General features: G+C 40.5%; 3 protein-coding genes across 3 annotated transcripts; 2 read left to right on the top strand and 1 right to left on the bottom strand.

Annotated features, from left to right (window-relative positions):
* Positions 1 to 1,556: 1,556 nt before the first annotated feature.
* On the top strand, positions 1,557 to 5,303 carry grpel1 (GrpE-like 1, mitochondrial). Its single transcript, XM_046381221.1, has 4 exons — positions 1,557 to 1,704; positions 2,969 to 3,116; positions 3,769 to 3,850; positions 4,282 to 5,303. Exons 1-4 carry the CDS (start codon positions 1,637 to 1,639, stop codon positions 4,626 to 4,628), a joined length of 645 nt encoding a protein of 214 aa, XP_046237177.1. The 5' UTR covers positions 1,557 to 1,636; the 3' UTR covers positions 4,629 to 5,303.
* Positions 5,304 to 6,733: 1,430 nt separating this feature from the next.
* Positions 6,734 to 12,952, bottom strand: tada2b (transcriptional adaptor 2B). Its single transcript, XM_046381219.1, has 2 exons — positions 12,537 to 12,952; positions 6,734 to 10,802 (listed from the first exon to the last, which is right to left on the bottom strand). Exons 1-2 carry the CDS (start codon positions 12,804 to 12,806, stop codon positions 9,594 to 9,596), a joined length of 1,479 nt encoding a protein of 492 aa, XP_046237175.1. The 5' UTR covers positions 12,807 to 12,952; the 3' UTR covers positions 6,734 to 9,593.
* A 7-nt stretch (positions 12,953 to 12,959) lies between these two features.
* On the top strand, positions 12,960 to 17,316 carry ccdc96 (coiled-coil domain containing 96). The gene is made up of 3 exons (XM_046381220.1): positions 12,960 to 13,729; positions 15,669 to 16,016; positions 16,143 to 17,316. The coding sequence occupies exons 1-3, from the start codon at positions 13,043 to 13,045 to the stop codon at positions 16,455 to 16,457; spliced, it is 1,350 nt and encodes a 449-aa protein (XP_046237176.1). The 5' UTR covers positions 12,960 to 13,042; the 3' UTR covers positions 16,458 to 17,316.
* The last annotated feature ends 3,285 nt before the right edge of the window (positions 17,317 to 20,601 follow it).

Below are 20,601 nucleotides of genomic sequence, written 5' to 3' on the forward strand. Positions count from 1 at the left end.
ATAGATAGATAGATAGATAGATAGATAGATAGATAGATAGATAGATAGATAGATAAATAGATAGACTTTATTGATCCCAGGCTGGGAAATTACAGTGCAGCAGCAGCAATACACACAATAAGCTATACAAAAAAATAGCAACATACAAAGCAATATAAAAAAGTGTATATACAACAAATAAGCAGTGTAATGTTGTGCAAAATAAAGTAGAATATAAGATGCAGTGAACCGAGTGTGTAAAACATATAAAGTGCGTAGTGACTGTATGTTATGACCAGAGTTTAGCTGTTATTGTACAGTGTGATGACATGTGGCAGGAAAGATTGACTGTATCTGTCCCTTCGACAGAGGAGCTGTAGCAGCATGTGGGAGAAGGTTCTCCGCTGTCTGTCAGCTGTGTGGTGGAGAGGGTGCTGATCAGTGTCCATGATGGATAACAGTTTGTTCAGCATCCTCCTCACCACCACGCTCTCAAAAGACTCCAGCCTGAGACCGAGTACAGAGCCAGCCTTCTTCGTGATCTTATCAAGTCTGTTAGTGTTGCTGGCTCTGATGCTGCTGCCCCAACACACAACAGCAGAGAAAATGGTGCTGGCAACAACAGACTGATGGAAGATCTCCAACATCTTGCTGCACACGTTGAAGGATCTCAGCTTCCTCAGGAAATAAAGTCTGCTCATCCCCTTCTTGTACACAGCCTCGGTGTTAGATGTCCAGTCCAGTCTGTTGCCGATCACCACTCCCAGGTATCTGTAGTACCTTATTACCTTGTTCTTGATCTTTTGACCTGGCAGATAAATTGGGTGAAAATGACAACTGTTCAAACTGTTCGAATACTAATAAGAAAATTTTAGAAAATGTGGGTTTATTTGCCTTTTTTCCTTTTTTAAAAAAAATTTCCTGTGCATTACTTACCTCTGCTTCACCTGAGCATCAGAATTAGGAATTTGCTCCTGAATATATTCCACATGGAGGCATAAGGTTTGACCTTCATTCCCAATGAAATTGAATTGGTAAAGCATTAGATCTTGATGAACCTAAATCAGACTCCTTGTCATAGAATTTAGTCAGATATTAGTATTTACAGTTGCTGACAGAGCTAAAGGGGAGTAAATATTAGACTAATTTGTCAGTTGGCCAGATAAGACTCTAAATGAATGCTAATGTTACTGTGCTTCTGCAAGATGTGGCAATACATAATATTCTTCAAGTGTTTAATATCATTTTGTATGTCAACAGTAAGACCTTAATACAAAATCTAACACTAAAATACTATTAGGTACTATTAGGTACTATGTATTATTTTTAATGTCACTTAATCATCAGCAAAATATTAAAACATTTAATGCATACTAGCACACAGTTGGAGTTGAATAACCAAAGGATGAGTAAACTTCATTTGATAATGCTTTTAAAAATCTGTCCTTGGTCACATGTAACTTTCACCTTTAACTTCAACTCCAACCAAACTACCATATGTCGTTATACTCTTCCCTAAATCTGATTGGTCAACTGGGGGCGATGTTTTATTTTACTGATTCTGATTGGTTTAACCCGCACTCTGCTGACATCATGGTTGAGCGTCTTATCAGCGTGTGTTACAAGGAGGTTTAACTGAACAGTGTACAGTGGAAAAATGGCGAGTTGGTGTGTACGAGCAGTGAGACAAAGCTACTCACTCGTAGCTTCACCTGGACTAATAAGGTAATAGACCTCTATATCTGCTTTATTAAATGAAACGTGGAAGTTACTGTACTGCTGGCCTTGATTTAGTAGGATGAGCGGCCCCTGTCATCACAGAGAACAGACAGTTAGCAACGTTAGCTTTCGTAACCGACCAAGTGGTTCTTAATGTTGACCTGAATGTAAATATTATAGACATACACACAAACTAACCATTGAGAGGCGTGTGTGTTTGGAGATGACCTGGCTCAACCTTAACTGTTAAGCCTAACCAGTTTATTAGTTTGTGTGTAATTGTTGTTGATGCTAGAAACAGGATGATGACATAATGTGACATATCCTAAATGAAGAGGAGAGGGATGTAGTCGAGTGTGGTAAGTTTAAACGGCTAGGCTGTCTGTCATGTGGAGTCTGCCTGAGGGTGTGTGTGTTTTTGGATATATAATTTAATTTCAATCAGATGAATCACGTTTCATAATAGGTTGATTTCCGTTAGTGTGGTTTGTTTTTTCTTGAAATTAGCTAGAAAATGCCAAACCAAGTTCTGTTCACGAATCTGCCAATTTGATGTATCTTTTTTCGTTAGCGAGTGCGTACTCTTCTTTTTCCCTAAAGCTTCGTAACATTACGTAAATAATCTGTGAACGGAGTTTGGCCTCATGTCTCAACACAACTGTGAGAGAGGGACGGGACATCCGCTGATGACATAAAATGACATATGGGAAGTTTATACTACGACGTGAATGATTCTATTAAAATGACTAGTTTTTAAGTGATATAGTTTCTACAGGTGGACGTTGATCATTGAATGACGCATAGGGTAGTTGTATAATGTTCTTAAGAAGTACTACTGGCAGTTGTACAGTTGGCACTATTGTAAAGTAAGCTGGCTGATACCACCAATTAGCAGGTCTGGACAAAGAACTAGAATACCCTGACATCTGGAGAAGAAGTCAGACAACATATAACTTTACTTAATCGTGGGTTTAAGGGTCTCTTATGGGTGTTCAGCTGGTGACTGGATGCCATAGCATACAACTTACATAATAAAATAAAGTCAGTCAGCTAAATAGTGAATTGACTATTTTGTTTTATCACATCAAGTTTTTTTTTTCTCCCCCCTCATTCATTTATGAAAATGGTCATTGGACATTTTTTAACAGTCGGAAGTTACTCGACAGGGATGCTAATTGTTTGATTCTGAATATTGGTCAGAACATAATTAAGTCGGGCAAGTGAGTGGGCATACACCAACACTGTCATTATATGTGTCCTTCCCACTCAGAGCGTGTCCACGTTTGTTGTGTACTGCCACCCAGCAGAAGAATGGCCACAGGTCAGAGGAGGAGACAGAAAAGCCAGAGCAGAGTGCAGCAGAGAAAGCCCTAATGGAGGAGAAGACCCAGCTGGAGGAGCAGCTCAAGGACATGACAGTAAGTCTGCAGCAAGCTCACTTCCTGTTTGGTGCAGAAGAGCAGGCAAAGAGAATTCCTACATCTCCTTTGACTGGATTATTCGGCTATTAATCTAACGCAGTACATGTGCGACACGGTGGTGCAGTTGTCAGCACTGTCACCTCATAGCAAGAGGGTTCCAGGTTCAAATCCCGGTCTGGGCCCTTCTGTGTGGAGTTTGCATGTCCTCCCTGTGTCTGGGTTTTCTCCGGGTACTCCGGCTTCCTCCCACAACTCACAAAATATGCACATTAGGTTAATTGACCACTTTGTATTGCCCCCATGTGTGAGTGTGGAGTGAGTGTGTGGTTGTTTGTCTTTGTGTGTCAGCCTTTTGATTGACTGGCGACCAGTTCAGGGTGTACCCTGCCTCTAGTCAGCTAAGACAGGCTCCACCACCACCACCCCAATGACGGATAGGCGGTATAGAGAATAGATGGATGGTACATGTGCACCACAGTTTAAATTAAGGAGCTTTAATATTGTCTTCCATTTTTATGAGTGCCACATTTGCAAAGGTACTTAATAGACATGGTAAGTAATTACAGTTTGTAGCCCAGAGCGTTACTCCATAATGTTGATAATACTGTTTTTGTTAAGCCTTGGCTTACTGTTTCTGACATCTTTGCAGGAAAAGTACAAGCGGGCCTTGGCAGACACGGAGAACCTCAGGACAAGGAGTCAGAAGATGATAGAGGATGCTAAATTATACGGTAATGACCAGCTTTTAGTGTTTAAGCATCTACCACATAGCATAGGCTATAAAATCTTTAATCTCACAAAAGGGCAATTTTGGCTTTTCTGACTAAATTGTGTCTTCATTAAGTGGTTAAGCTGTTGGTTTTGTTAACTTTTTACTGACTTTCTGTCTTTTTTCTGCCAGTGCCACTTCTATGCAACATTTTTGTCTTTCACAAAAGGAAAACAAAGACGTAAACAGAACATACCCCATTTAGTGTCGTGTTGTTTCCACTTTTGGTTCCAATCCACTCGCTCTTGGTCAGGTCACCCAAAGATGCTGCCTTTCAAGCAAATGACAAATCATGAGAAACCGTGTAATTGTCACATGTGGCCACTATTCAACAGTCATATTTATAGAGGATTAAGATTAAGAATACATGTTCCAACTTTAATCCATCACCAGGGATCCAGGGCTTCTGTAAGGACCTGCTGGAGGTGGCCGACATCTTGGAGAAGGCGACAGAAAGCGTGCCCAAGGAGGAGGTGACGAGCCAGAACCCCCATCTGAAGAACCTGTATGACGGCCTGGTGATGACTGAGGTGCAAATCCAGAAGGTGTTCACTAAGCACGGGCTGGTCAAGCTCAACCCCGATGGTCAGAAGTTCGACCCCTACGAGCACGAGGCTCTCTTCCACGCCCCCATGGAGGGCAAAGAGCCCGGCAGTGTCGCTGTAGTAACCAAAGTGGGCTACAAGCTTCATGGTCGCACCCTCAGGCCGGCGTTGGTGGGTGTGGCCAAGGCCCCCTAGAAATTGTGTGACTGTGACAAAGTGGAATTTGTTTTGTTGCCTGAGCGATGGATGACTTTAGGTAGAGCATACTGGTGCCCTACCACCCTTTTGTGCCTCAAAGAGAGAGGAGGCCAGCTGAACTTTGTACCTGGACAATATCCACTTCAACCACAACAATACATTACACTTTGTCTGGCATAGGACTGTCTTTAGAGTAACGTTTCAGTTTGCCATCCATGAGTCATGAGTCACCTCAGAGTCAGTTACTGTTAGATGCTATCAGATCACAGGCTTTATGTCACCTCCTACAGCCATCAATCCTAACTGGAAAAAATGATATTTCACTTTAAGTTTAACAGACTATCATAGACTCTTTCAGGTTTTTTTGAGTGAGCTATGATGTAAAATCCTGAACTGCTAGTATCATTCCAGACTTTTATTTAAAGCACCAATAATTCTGAATTGAGTCATCAGTTCTGTTTTTGTTTGTTTGAAATGTATTATGTGAATAAATAAAGGCGTGCTACTTTAGGATCTGAAGGTTTGAGATGTTACTCTGTACTAGGGTCATTTTAACATCCCTATGCCACAATTCAGTGATGTAACAGTTTTATTTGTTAATCATTAGACTAACTATGTCTATGGGCCATTGTCCAAACTGGCACAGCATCCGAATAAACTGATCTACTTTGATGAATGTCTTGGTTTAGTTTTTTTTTTTTTTTTACATTTATCTTCAAATAAAATAGAAAAGAAACTTTCTCTGTAACTCTTAGAAACACATCAGTGAGACACATTGTCACAGCGGGTGACATGTTCCTTCATGACAATGAACACACACATACGGTAGTTTATTTTGACCCAGTCCCACATGTGCTGTCCTGCTGGCAAACACTTGCTAGAACACCAACTGTAAATTCACCAGCAGCTGACAACAGCAACTTCCTCCTGTTTGAGTTAAATTTATTAAACTATAGTAAGTAGCTATTCTAGGAAACAACTGACACCATATTTCTGTGCACTGTTAAGATTGAGATCACCCATTTTGTTTTCTAAAAACAGCAGAAAACCAAATGGGTGTTTGTATTTTATATCACACACACTGTTGATTAGGTTTTATAAGAAACTTGAATTAGGAGCGGTCATCACTGTCATTATTTGGTCTTTTTTGTGGAATGTAAAGGTAATAATAAATAAAAATAATCAATTAAGCATTATCCTTTAAAATGCCATCACTAAATGGGCTTTAGTTGAATGCAGGACAACAGTCCGTGTGGAGAGCAAGAGGCAGAACGCTTTAACATAAATGTAACACCTGAATACAGGTGCAATGCTGGAGCTCTGTCAGAGTGACCATTGGGTTCTTGGTCACCTCCCTGACTAAGGCCCTTCTACTTCAATCACTCAGTTTAGATGGGCAGCCAGCTCTAGGAAGAGTCCCGATGGCTCCAAACCTCTTCCACTTACAGATTATGGAGGCCACTGTGCTCTTTGGGACCTTTAATGCAGCAGAAGTCTTTCTGTACCCTTCCCCAGATCTGTGCCTCCACACAATCCTGTCTCAGAGGTCTACAGACAATTCCTTTGACTTCATGGTTTGGTTTGTGCTCTGACATGCACTGTCAACTGTGAGGGTTTATATAGACGGGTGTGTCCAAATCACTCCCAATCAACTGAATTTACCACAGGTGGACTCACCTCAAGTTGCAGAAACCTCTGAAGGATGATCAATGGGAACAGGAGGCACCTGAGCTCAGTTTTGAGTGTCACGACAAAGTATACTTATGTACATGTTACATTTTTTGTTTCAAGCAACTTGTTTCACTTTGTCATTATGAGGTATTTTGTGTAGAAATTTAATTTAATCAATTTTGGAAGGAGCCTGACATAAAAAAATGTGGAAAAAGCAAAGCGGTGTGAATACTTTCCAGATACACTGTAGCATCACACATAAAGTGCTTAAACTTGCATCGGGATTTTGTGGCGTTTAATGTGAATTCTTCTCAGCAAATGTTGGCAACGTCTTACAAATGCTGATGGTTTGGAAATGCTGAAATTTTACGTTTTGATCTTTCCTTCAAGCTTGACAAGTATTGCAAATGACTGAAGAGGAAACAGGACTATTTAGAATTAAAAAGTATTTTCACTTTTAATACATCTCCATCCATACGTTGTCATGTGCAACAACAAAGTAAAAGAACAACAAAATAGCTTGGTAACAAGACTGACGTCAGCTCTACAGCATACCATCATTATACCCAATGCTTCAAAAAATGCTTCCTTGTAAACCAAAAATTGTTTTCCTATTTTTTTTTTATTTATTTTTTTTAGTATGAAACCTATAAAATTTTCCATGACATAAAATACTGTACATTTCACAAGTGAGTAAAAGTCTCTTTTTCCAATTATATCTTACAAAATTATTTACATGTGGTGACATAAAGTAAGCAAGCCTCCCCTTAAAAAAATATTCCCCAAATATCAAACTGTCAATTTTTTTTTTTTTTGAGACATTTACACCAAAACACACCATTCTGAAACAAAGCTGCACATGCAGAACAACTCCACGAATGAAATCTGGGAAAAAAAAACAAAAAAGAAAAACAGAAATCTACAAGCCATCTATAGGAACAAACAAAAGGTCACATTCAAGTCGTAAGTCATCGCTGACTCGTTCAGAGGCAGGTAATTAGTGTTGTCTTTGTACAACATTCTGTTTTGATCCAACTGACTAATACTAATCCAACTCCAATCACGACATGTTAACCACGGGTTAATAGCCTGACAAATATATGTACCGGAAATGACCCAAATTGAAAGGACGATAACAAATGTTTTCCACGTACTCTTAAATCATGAACCACTCGGGCTTCGGGTCGTGTAACAAAATTCGAGCTGAAAAGCACTGAGATGAAAGGGTTCTCATTAAAAGATAAGGCTTTAAGGCTTGAAATACTTAATATTTTTCCTCATTGTCAACACATCCCATGGAAAACAATAAAAGTTAGTCCGCTTCCGCTTTCCTATCTTCCTAACCTCCCTTGTCTACCTGTAGTTCCCATGGAAGTTGTAGAAGAACGTGTCATGAATACATGCTGATGTTTTGTTTTGTTGTTTTAAAAAAGCATTTTTCTAAAAAAAAAAAAAAACAAGGCTTCAGTAATTTGTTAAAATAGCTGGGTGCTCAAACGGGAGGAAATGACTATTTTCAGCTGCAGATTAATACACACTTGGGATGCTAGCGAGCTAATGTTTGACAGCATTCTATCAGGCTTTGTATAGCCAAACAATACTTTACTGTTGAATCCATTCATTGCGGGTTGTTTTGGTCTTTACTACTGACAAGAGACAAAAAAAAGCCAGTCCACAATCTCATGTCAGGACCTAAAGCTGTATAAAACGGTGGGGGGGGGAGCAAAGATGGCCAAAGAAAAGGGCAGAGTTTATTACTCACATTTTATGCCAAAAAAGGCAGATTTTCCAAAGAGGAAAAGAATATGAATCAAGCGCATATTCCACTTGGATAACATCAACACACTCACATACTTTTCTTCACCGTGATTTTAGTATCTTCTCCTGCTCCTGCTGTGAAATTACAGCCGATTCAATAACACCATTTCCATTTCAATGGCACAATGGTCAGCACTCAGCTTGGCTTGCGGAAAAAGAAAGAAAATGAATACTTACTTACTGTACCTAAGCCTTTCAGTATGACTGATTAATGCGTTTACAGCTTTCAGCTTCTGTATCTGCACTGAACTATGAATATTTGAAGCTGAAATAGGTGATTCTGTAAAAAAATAAGTATGTTTCAAATTCAAAACAAAGCTTAAAAAAAAAATTCTCCTCAATGCTAATTTCAGTCGTCAAACAAAGACATGTAAACCAATTACAAACTACGGAGCCCAAAAAATTTTTTCAAGGGCAATACTTAGATGGACATTTAGAAGATCTGAAAACTGTTGATAATGGGATCATATTTAACTCACTACTCTATGTAAACTTTGCCAATATTTTTTTCACTGGTTCAAAGTGGGTGAAGCCTCAGCTGGAACATCAACTCTTACTGGTTAATTGGTCAGAGCCAATGAAGCCCAGTTTTTGAGTGTTGAACTCTTAATACCTAAAGACTGTCGTAAACTTGGGTTGCTGATTATTTAGAATGAATGTGCCATAGAGAAATATGTACGATCTGAAGTGTTTCGGGTTTTAAGGGTTAAATATATCAACATATTATTTGGCTTTTCTGTACTGAAATTCCTTTTTTTTCTAATTGGCTGACATATGCACCAGTAGTGATATATCTGTGATCAGCTAGCATCAGCACATATCATCATCATGGCTGATTTCTCAGTCTAGCTCAAAATCAACCCACATCGGTCCAGAGAAAGTCAGATGACGCTTCATGATTGTGCTTTTCCTTCGCTTTCCTTGCGAGCAGTAAGGAAGCAGAAGCTGGTCATAGAACTGAGAGTTTAGCGAAGTCGCAGGGTGGAAAATGAAATGAAAGCGTTAAAACGACTGAAGTTTGAACTAACGCAACACCTAAGAAAACTGTCCAGATCACTTCACAAAATCTTTACTTCGATTCAACATGAAACTGCTTTAGTCCTGTTGGGAGTGTGGATTCAAAATAGTATTCCATGACAGACATCTTCAATGAGCCTGATGCATTAACATGAGAATATCTATGGCAGCTATGTATCACTTGTTATCATCATGTAGAAACAATATGGGCCCAAAGCATAATTTGAAGCCAGAGCTGTTTTACCCCCATCCCATTCCAAATATAAAAATATAGGCCTACTTTTGTTTCTAGCCCTGGTATGAAAATACTTTCTTTCCAGTGGGGTGCCCTCTTCCTTTGCAATGTACATATTCACACAGTCACCTTTGAAAACATGGTGAGAGTCAGTAGTTTTGTCCTGCCTACAGAGCTGTGAGTGATCATCAACTTATTACTTTCTGACCAAAGACTGATCGCTATGAGGCGTCTCGGGATATCCAGCCACTTTCAGTGAGGAAGGTGAGAATGCGTTTCTTGAGGACCTTGTCCAGGTAGCTGGGCAGTCGGCTCTTGGCTGGGATGCCTTGTCTTTTCTGCAGGTGGTCTCTGATGATGATGGTTTTGACAGTCAGGTAGCGTGCTGGGCTAAGGTTTAGAGAGTTACAAAGCACCTTCTCCCTGTCTGAGAGCAGTTCAAAACCAGTCAGGTTTTCAATGGCAGCAAACTCACCATCTTTGCCTTCTTCTTTGATCCCGCCTCCAACCCCCATCCCTCCAGCAATGCCTCCTCCCCCAGCTCCGCCCCCGAGTCCCATGCCAGAGCCAAGCCCGCCACCTCCTCCACTGCCCCGTTTAGAGGTGACCACACTTTTGTTCTCCTTGCGTTTCTCTCGTTTGTGGCGCGCTGCTTCATATTCAGCAGACTCTTCCAGGCGGGTGATGCCATTGCGGCGGTAGCGTTGTAGCTCACGTACCTTGGCCCTCAGCAGACGCTCTTTATGCATATTGTCAAAGAAATCTTCGAACTCCCGATGGGCCATGAACTGGCAAAGCCCCCTCAACCTGACCCGCTGCTCCTTCTCTTCCTTGGTAATCTTTCTTTTGGGTGTACTTGGAACAGGACCTGATCCTGCCGTTGTTGTGGAACCTGATCCAACTGTGCCACCGCCAGCTCCTGCCCCACCCACACCTCCAGCAGCGCCTGTGACTCCCAGCACTCCTGGTTTCTCCTTCTCCTTGTCTTTCTTATCTCGGCCCAGGAACGCAGGCACCAAGTTGTAGTCTCTAGCGATGTTCTTACGCCGCTGGCGCTCTCGGAGTTTACGCACATACATGTCCACATGGGCCCGTTTCATTTCAATTTCCACATCCTCGTCATCGTAGTTCACGGACAGCCCACTGATGAGCTTCTCTGCATCCTGGTCATATTCAATCTCATAGTCATCACGTAGGGGCATATAGCCCAGCTGCTGTTGCTCAATCAGACTGATATCCAGCGGAGGGAGCGGGGTGGTGAGGCTTGGGGACAAGGGACCCCCAGATGGGCAGGTGTGGTCGGTCACCCGGTTGGGAATGCTGTCAGGTATGCAGGCCTTACCCAGGTTTCCATGGATGTACATGGTGACATAGTGTTCCATGACCTCCTGAGGAGTTCGGGATGCTCCGACATGAGCGGCCATGTCCTCCTGAAAGACGAACATGAAGTTATCACTAAAGAGCACAGTAGAAGAAATACAACAGTATGCTTCTCATGATGTATGTCAGTATTTAAGTAATTTGTAGCAAAAATATTCTCTGGTCCCAGCTTCTCAGAAGCCAGATTTTTCTGCTTATCTTTCCTTTATGGCTTGATAAATTCAGTACCTTGGTCTTTTGGTCACCTTAGGCTCTGGAAAAGAGTGGACATCTTTCGCTATTTTTGTTAATATTTTCATTTTAAGGGTCTACAAATTCCTCATTATTTTTAAGGATGTTTTTTGGGGGGCGTTTTTAATTAGACATGTAGAAAACTAAAAATAACACTCATCAATATTAATAAAAATTTAATTGCTATCCCAAACTAGACTCAGTGCTTCATGGGTCGTATAATTTTAAAATGCTGTTTTCATGAAGCTTTCAGTAATCTAATGCTAACGAATGTTATCTGTCATAAATGTATTGAAATTATATGTACACACAAAGACAGTGTTACCCTCTACAAATCCCAACTACCTACAGCATATTACAAGTCATTAACGTCGCATAGATTAATTAGAGTATCATTCAAGTTTCAGCTGAATTGAATTCCTGGATAAAACATTAGTTTATTACTATTTATATGTCTCTAATTTTATTTCTTATGTTCCCCCTGGAGGGCCCCTATGATGTGATTTGGCTGCAGTAACAATGCATCACAATAACAATGGTATCTATCTTAAAATGTAATGCACACAAAATAGAGCTCCAGGGCCAGAATCGCCCTGTGGACAATTTCAGCCCAGACAACAACATACTCAAACAAAAACAAAACGATCTAAAAAAAAAAAATCAACAAAAGGCAGAATTATGGTAATAAATCTGGAGGGAAGTGAATACAGTGTAGGCTATTTAACTTGATTCCGACAGAGGGCGCTGTCCCCATTTAGACTGGATTAAAGGCCGCAAACTGGGTCTAGCTCTCACCCCAAGTGACAAGTAAGGTAAGCGGTCGTGAAGACAGACATGAGTAAGGATGAACGGTTCAAAGAGAACAGCTGACTCTGCATCTAACTGTCTCGTCACAGGTGTCTGTTCAAGGACAGTATGTCTGACATGTCAAGACAGCACTGACAAAGACATTTTTCAACCAAGCACGTTAACTGTGCCACAAACCTGTCATTGCGAGAAAGAGAAAAAGGCCCACAAAAGCCCTGAAACTGTGGTCCAATTTAATTAAAGGACATAATATTTTTTTTAACGAAGCAGTCAACCATCCAAGAATCGGCAAGTAAGGTTAGCAACATGCTGTCATACAAGCTCACGAATCACAACGAGCCTTTCTCTGAAACCGTGTGGAAGGAGGCAACTATTACACTGTGCCCAACAACAACGTCCCACTTTCAGGTTATGGTCCTTTGCTGACTCTTATCAGTCAAGTCACTATGCACTCATTGTGGGAGACTACTCGTAAGCTCTTATTCTTAATGTGACTTCTTAATAACGCCTTCTTGTGCCTTTAACATGAAATAGAAACACTTCTGTGTTAGAAGTCAAGAGTCGCAGAGCTTATATCACACTCGTACCTAATGCTCGGTCAACCTACTTTGACGACAGTACGAAAAGAAAAGGCAATTAAAGTACTACTAGCCCAACTTTACTTGACATTTTCTATGCACTTTAAACAAAATTCAGGTGAAAATATGAAAATAAGGTGGCATGAATTAAGTAACTTTAGAAGGTACCCAGTTTCCAAATCCATATTGCTCGATAGCATCGAGTAGCGACTGCTCTTCCCTGCTGGTCCATCCTCCCTCTGCCTCGGGACCCCAGAGAGAGAACCGACCGCCGTCGACCTGCTGGTAGCCGTGCCATCTCCGGTGATTACCGATTTCTGCGCCCGCGGAGAAGCACTCTGGGCACAGCTCGATATCGGGGCAGTCAGTGCAGCGAAGCCGCAGGTTTGTAACATCTGCAAGGCAGTTCACGCAGTACTTCTTCCCCAGGTCGGCCATGTTGCCTGGCTCCTGCTTCTTGTTGTTGGAGGCAGATCTTCGCGCCTGCGCACCGTCAACCTCAACGCGCGACCTACTCACATCCTGCTTGTTAATATTAATAGGTAAGGCTCGAACCGCCTCTGATTGGCTCCCGATTCCAGTCTCCAGGACAACCGAAACAAAACGAACTACACTGACTACAGAGTATAGGTATAGACAAACTGAATAATACTTACTATTTTTTCTATTGGAAAATGGACGGTGAACTAGAAAATGAAGTGAAGAATGATATAGAGAAGGTAGTGTCAACAGACCCCTCCAGTGAGAAGGACATTTCTCCTATTATTATTAATAGACTTGAAGGTGTCTCAGCTGCAGATCATAATGAAGAAAACGCGGAAAATATGAAAGCTAATGAGGTCCCTGTTGAAAAAGCAGCTACCTCTGAACCAGAAGAGAACAGTGGGTATGCTGTCAGCAGCACAAATGAAGACTTGATTGTGAAGATAAATGAAGTTAAAGAACAGCCGGTACCCCATGAAGTGAGTGTTCATCACAAGACCCCAGAGACAGAGAACATCAGTCCTACTCAAGAGGAAGAAGATGAGGCTGAGGAAGGTGAACCTACTGCTGCTCGTGCAGACAAAGAAGACATCAGCTATGGAGAGTACATGCAGCTACTCCAGGTGCTGTGCGAGGAGAGGGATAAAGCCAGCCAGCACAGCAGCCGGCTGCAGATGGAGCTGGCAGAGTACTTCCACAAAAAGGCCAGAGACGACGGCCGTGTGGAGAGAGAGCTGTCAGTGTCAGAGCAGCTGCAGGAGTATGAGGAGCACATTAAGATCCTGAGTGATCTGAAGCAGCAGCTCACCTCTGACTCAGAGACAGCTCAGCAGCAGGAAGAGGAGCTGAGTTTACAGTCCCAAGAAAGGCTGAACAAGGTTAGTTGTGTTGTGAGGGCTTGTGCAGGATTTCTAAAAATAAATAAATAAATGAAAAGAGGATAGATCATTTCCATTTAAGAAAAATATATAAAATATAATAATTAAATGAACTAAAATGCAATGAATTCAATAAACAAAATAGAATAAAATTATAGCCAACTTAAATGAAAGTGTTATTTTGGGAGATGATTTAAAAGATGATATATTAATTCCCAGTATAACCAATTTCATCTTATATGTCAATTATAAATATGTTTTGATAATGCATCATTTTCAACATGGCACAGTGGCAAAATTAAACAAACTATCCACTATCCACAGTGGAAAAATCAGTGAAATCCTGAGTGTGCTGTTGATGGACATTATTGTCCCCTATAGAGCAATGGATAAAAGAAATAGAGGCAGTACTCACAGTTGCAAATAATTCAGATCAGTTGCAGATGGTGGTGGGACAGCTGCCAAAACATCCCATCTCCTACAGGAGCACAATATTTTCTGCCCAAATTAAAACAGGTTTGGTTGATTCACACAAGGGATTTCTGACACTGTCTTTGCTTTTCTCACTGGTCTGAAGTGGGCAGGACTCAGTCAGTGAAAGGTGATATCATATTTCCATACAACAACAGAGTTTAGCAACATTTGAATGTAAATCTGACGACAACTGTGGTGTTGTTTGCCTATGTTGCAGCAATATCAGTTGCTCTGATCAGACCACAACCACACAGTCCTGATGGCAGACTAACACAAAGTTTTAAGGTGTTAAAATGTTAATAAACAATAACAAGGATATATGTTTCTAACTATCGTGTCTTTTATTTTCATTATTTACTGATGTAGAGAATTGACACCAAGTTTCAGTGGCTTTAAAGAACTCCAATCTCTCCAAGGGAAAAGGAGTACAAGGGGTCTTCACATGCTCCTATGCAGGGAGCTGGGTGGATGTGACATGCATACTGAACCATGTCAACACTATTCCAACAGGCGAATGCTTTGGCAACAAAAGCAAACGTAGGAACTCAGTGTACCCATATTAGAAATCACAGTTAAAACATTTAGCAAATACCCTGATAGATAGCATTACATATAGTATCTGAACAAAAGTATTGGGACACACCTCTTTATTATTGGATTCAAATGTGGTGTGTGGCTGTTTTTCAGGGGTTGGGCTCGGCCCCTTACTTTCAGTGGAGGGAAATCTTAATGCCTCAGCATACCAAGACATTTTGGACAATGCTATGCTTCGGGCTTTGTGGCAACAAGTTGGGGAAGGCCCTTTTCTAGTCCACCATGACTCCAGTGCTACAAAGCAAGATCCATAAAGATATTATTAGATGAATTTGGTGTGGAAGGACTTGACTGACCTGCACAGAGCCCTGACTTCAACCCCGCTGAATACCTTTGGGATGAACTGGAACGGAGATTGCGAGTCAGAGCTTGACCTTTGTCCAACATCAGTGCCTGATCTCACAAATGCTTTATTGCATGAATGGGCAAAAATTCACACCGAAACACTCCAAAATCTTGTAGAAAGCCTTGCCAAAAGAGTGGAAGCTGTTATAATTGAAAAAGGGGGACCAATTCCTACAGGGGGACTGACAACCTGCATAGGACCAACTCCATATTAATGTCTGTGTGTTTAGAATGCAATGTTATTAAAGTCCCTGTTTGTGTAAAGGTCAGGTTCCCCAATTCATTTCAATTTCAATTTCAATTTACCGTATTTATTTATATAGCACCTTATACAATCAAAATTGTCTCTAGATGCTTTACAGAGACCCAGAGCCTAAACCCCCGAGCAAGCAGACAGTGGCAAGGAAAAACTCCCTTTCCATTCATTTGTGCATATAGTCTATAACAATCTTGTTGGCCATAAGTGTTGAATGTTTGTCTTATTTGTACTAATCAATGGACAAAACGGTCTCATCTTTGTCCTCAGGTGGAAGATGAATGGCGAATGTTTTTGGCACTTAAACAGGATGTGGCTGTGACACTACTATACCGATGCCTTGGTAGACAAGCTGCTCAGGCCAAAGTGGAGTCAATCCTGGCGGCAGAGCAGCTTCGCCAGGACAAGCTGATCAAGCTACGCCTCAAGAACATCAAGCTGGGGAGGAGGATTCAGAGGTTGGAGGCAGAGCTCCGTGAAGGGGAGGAACATGCCAGGGACTCTCTGCAACTCCAATTTGAGCAGCTGCAAGCTGAAAGGATGGAGCTGAAGAGACATATTGATAAGCAAAATGAGGAATCCTTAAAGATGCAGAGAAAGATCAGCAGCAGTTTGGAGGTGGGTTAAAGAATCCAAAGGTACAGACTGTGTCAACAACTACAAATAGTTGTAGCTGCATCACAAAATATGACTTTCAGTTAATAATTAATAGAGTCAGTATTGTGTTTTCTTCTGTTCTATCAGGTCCTGTCAAATGTAAAGGAGAAGCTGTTTTGGAAGCAGAAGGAGGTCCAGACAAAACGAGAGCAGTTGGCTGAGGTGGAGGCCACTGTGGCCATGAAGAAGGACATTCTGGCCAGGACAAAGCAGACACGCAACAGCCTGCAAAGAAACAACTTAAAGCTGATGGAACGTTGTGGACTGCTGGGGAACAGGGTCCTCCTGCGGGACTTTGAGGACACTGTGGATGCCTCCAACCACCTAGAGGAACAACTGGGGAATCTGAAGGATCAGCAAGCTGAAATCATCTTCAAATGTGGCAGATGGAAAAAAAAATGAACGAATGAATTTATAAATGTACAAATAACTGCTACACAATATTAGACCGAAAATGGCTAGATTCCATGGACATGGACCACTGGGAAAAAAATGAGCAGCAGGCCTTACAATTTGTAGTTTTATGTGAAGTGTGTCAACACAATAGCTAACAGGGGGTTATTTCCATGTAAATTACATTTTGGGAAATGCATTAATTAGCTTTTTGGCAGACAGTTTGATATAAAGATTGATACCAATCTAAGGCTAGTGCTCTAAGATGAAGCTGGAGCTGAGAGCCAATTAGCTTAGCTTAATATAAGTATGAGGGAAACAGCTAGCCTAGCTCCATTCATAGTTAAAAAAAAATGCTCACCATGAGGTTCTTAACTACTAACACTGTTGAATACCAGGTATGGAGCTAAAGCCGGAAAGCTAGGCTGTTTCCCAAGCTTATTGGCTCATATTGCCATCCCACATGGGCTCCATGCTAAATGCACAGGAATGAAAATTATGTCTTCTCATCTTACTCTCAAAAAAGAAAGAAAGAAAGAGGAAAAGAAGCATATTTCCCAAGTTTGTTATTATTACTTAAATTTTACTTTGAGCTGACTGGACTACTAGTAAAGAGACTGCTGAACTCAGTTCCATCAGTTCAGCCAAATCAGGCTGCTGTTTTCACTTGCCGTCAGTAGATGGCACTACTGTGCAACAGCGTACAGACATCTGTGAGCAAAATGCACAGTAGTAGAAAAGTATTTGACGACAAGCAAAATTCTTGGTCTTACAGTCCATTGTAGGAAAAAAATTTGTCAAATTTGTTAAATTACATACTTTTTGTTTGTGAATCATTGTAATAAAAAGCCATAATAATCCACATTGACTTGGTGCCATGAAAGTCCCTTTGTTCTAACAACCTGTCATGTCAGCCGACTATCAGCAGGATGGTTCTCCTTGTGAGTCGGGTCCTGCTCAAGGTTTCTTCCTGTTAAAAGGGAGTTTTTCCTTGCCACTGTCTGCTTGTTCGGGGGTTCAGGCTCTGGGTCTCTGTAAAGCATCTAGAGACAATTCTGAATGTAAAAGGTGCTATATAAATAAAATTGCATTGAACTGAACTGAATTGAATCATAGGTTATTAAGTGGGCAGACAGAAAAAAATCTAAATATAATATAGAATGCTTATTAATGCCACCATATTACCTTGCATCCATAGGGCGCTTTTGACTGTGTCTGAATCTAAATTTTATCAAGAAAGATATAAATTTATTCCTAACACTGGCTCCTCCTCCACCCCCTCCACCCCCCACCTGCCAGCCAGTGGTGCTTCCTTCTGTGTCCTTCTGGACACCTTTGGACATCATGCGGCCACTCGAAAAAATGTTCCATATTCCATACACCATATTCACATTATGGGCAGTGAAAAAACTGATACCATTGATAAGGTTCTGTTTAGAAAGCCATTTCAAACCAAACTTGGCACCAATTGCAGTATAAGAGCAATAAACTATGCCAGATTATGTAGTTCCACAGCCACACTTTAACATTTGACATTTCCCACTTCCCACATGCAACTGTATTGGCTAGCAATGGCGTCCGTGCCACCAGGACAACTGGCAGGTTGAAATGTCGGTGTGAACGAAATGTCAGCTATTTTTTGAATAGATACTCTGAGAAATTATCTCAAATGTTACAACGATCAGGGGAATTTGCTAAAGCTGGAAATTAAGCATAGGACTAGCAGAGTGTATGGTAATTTTGTTCTTCTGGATAGAGTAAACTGCAGCCAATGTAAAGCTGCTCCGTCTGTTAGCTTTAAAAACGTGGACATTAGCCATTAGATTAAAGGAACGTATAATTCAAAACATTAGTGGTTCTGTTATGTATGTGGTCCAACTAATTTTTATATTACAAGCCCAAATGAGACAGTATAGAAAATGCAAAAAAGAAAAACAATTGTAGTGATTTCTAAATTTACTTTCACTTGTATTTCAGACATTGCAGACATTATGAACACACAATATTTCACATTTTGTCTACTCAACTTAATTTCTTTTGCAAATATACATCCATTGCTGCAAATCAGGCCTGCAACACATTCATTCATTTATGAGCGATAAGACCTGAACTGACATCTACAGCACAGACAGAGTCAACTTCAGCTGTTGTGTTGGTGCTATTGGTTTTATTGGCACTGATGTTGAGTGGACGGCCAGTCAATGATCAGTTCAAGTCAGACTGAGGCTGAATACAAAACTCCCCACACAGCATCTCCTCCTCAGATCTGTTAGAGCTTCTTCTCTGCACGGACACTGAAAATCAACAACCAACACAAAGTTACAAATGGTATATGTTACGCCCGCATTGAGGCAAAGTTTAGGAGTTACCGGAGGCTGTAACACAACAACCAAACAACTTAATGGAGTCAAGATGGTGGAGAAAAGAGGTTTAATTTGTTAATCGTACACTAAATTTAACAGGAATTTAAACCAAAATGAATGTGGGGGAAAAATTGGAACTGTTGTGGTTGTGCCAAAATAATCAAAAACAATACAATAAAACTAGGCCTGACTGCTCACTACTGAGTACAAAAAGAACAAACAAAAGGCCTAACTCTCTTATCTAATAAGAGACTTACATAAATGAAATACAGTGGGTGGCACTAGCCAATAAATCTAGTGTATGTAGACAAATAATTTCTACATGCTGCACAAACATATAGGGTACCCCAAACACACCTAGTTAACCAAATCTCCCACCACATGCCTTTACCCTAATGTGTCAAACAAACACATCACAGGCTGACAGACAAAGACCAAGGTCCAGAGAGAGATAAAAAAAAGCAGAGGCAGGAGCTGGCGTGTACATATATATATATATATATATATATATATATATATATATATATATATATATATATATATATATATATCAAGGTCCCTGAATGATGATTGGCCAGCATTAGGCTTCAATGAACCAATCAGCAGCACAGCCTGGCCACACAGGTGGATCCACTCTAACAGCTGACACCTGTGGAACACAAGAGAGAACAAGAGACACACACACACACACCTGCCACAAACCAGAAACAGTACAAATAATACACTATGAACTGTGGTGCAAGAAAGATAAGCTTAAAATGGTTCCCCCTGGGTGTTTCCAACAAATGATTTAAACAGCAGGGTTAAACTTAGACTAGTCCACTAGACTAAAAGTGAGAGGAAAACACCAAGAAAGTCAGTCAAAATTATGCAAAATGTATCTATAGGGTTAAATGTCTAACTTAATGCATAGAAAAGCCATATAAATTACCATCCATCCATTCACCTTCTATTCCCATTTAACCCTGCAGGGTCACGGGGCCCTTCCCCGGCTGACAGCAGGCGAGAAGTATGAAATCATATTCTCAATATACTCAATAATATCTTAGAAACACAACAACTGGTGTTGTTAAAATTAGTAAGGGATGCTCATGTTTATAAAGCAGCATTTGACTATGAAGACAGTTCACTTTAGTTTAGTTATACAGGACCAAATCACAAGAAAAATCATCTCATGACACTTTTCAATTTGAGCAGCTCCAGAGAAAACCCTTTAATTTAATTTTTAGGACAAAGACAACAAAGACCGGGTGTGTACTGATGTTTTAAACATTCTACAGGTCAACAGGTTCATTGGTACCAGGTGATCATGTCATGGTTTGGTATGGGAGGCCTGCTTTGCGTTCATGAAAAATAAAAATAACACTCCTGCTGCTGCATATCCAACACTACAAAGCATTAAAAGCCAACATCACTGGATGGAGGATATTAATAAGTGGGCTCAGGAAGACCTCAGAAAACCATAGTTCATAAAGAAAGTGTTTTTAGAAAATGTCAAATTGGTCTACATAATTCGTAGATAATATGTCACTATATCTAATTTTGTTTTATTAAATTAATTAATTTAATGATAATTTAAATATAATTAGTCACATGAAGAGTCAAGTGATCAGAATTTTTTTTTTTTACTTTTTTTTTTCTTGGACCAACATTTTTTTTTTTTTTTTTTTGAACCGTGCAAATCTGATTAAGGCTTTTACAAACCAAATATCTGACAGATTTTATTCCATCATAGAAGGAATTAAAAAGAGACAAGACAAAGTTTTCACATTGTTGTATTTGTGAGCTCC

The sequence above is a fragment of the Scatophagus argus genome, chromosome 23, assembly GCF_020382885.2.
Source record: "Scatophagus argus isolate fScaArg1 chromosome 23, fScaArg1.pri, whole genome shotgun sequence".
Lineage (NCBI taxonomy): Eukaryota > Metazoa > Chordata > Actinopteri > Scatophagidae > Scatophagus > Scatophagus argus.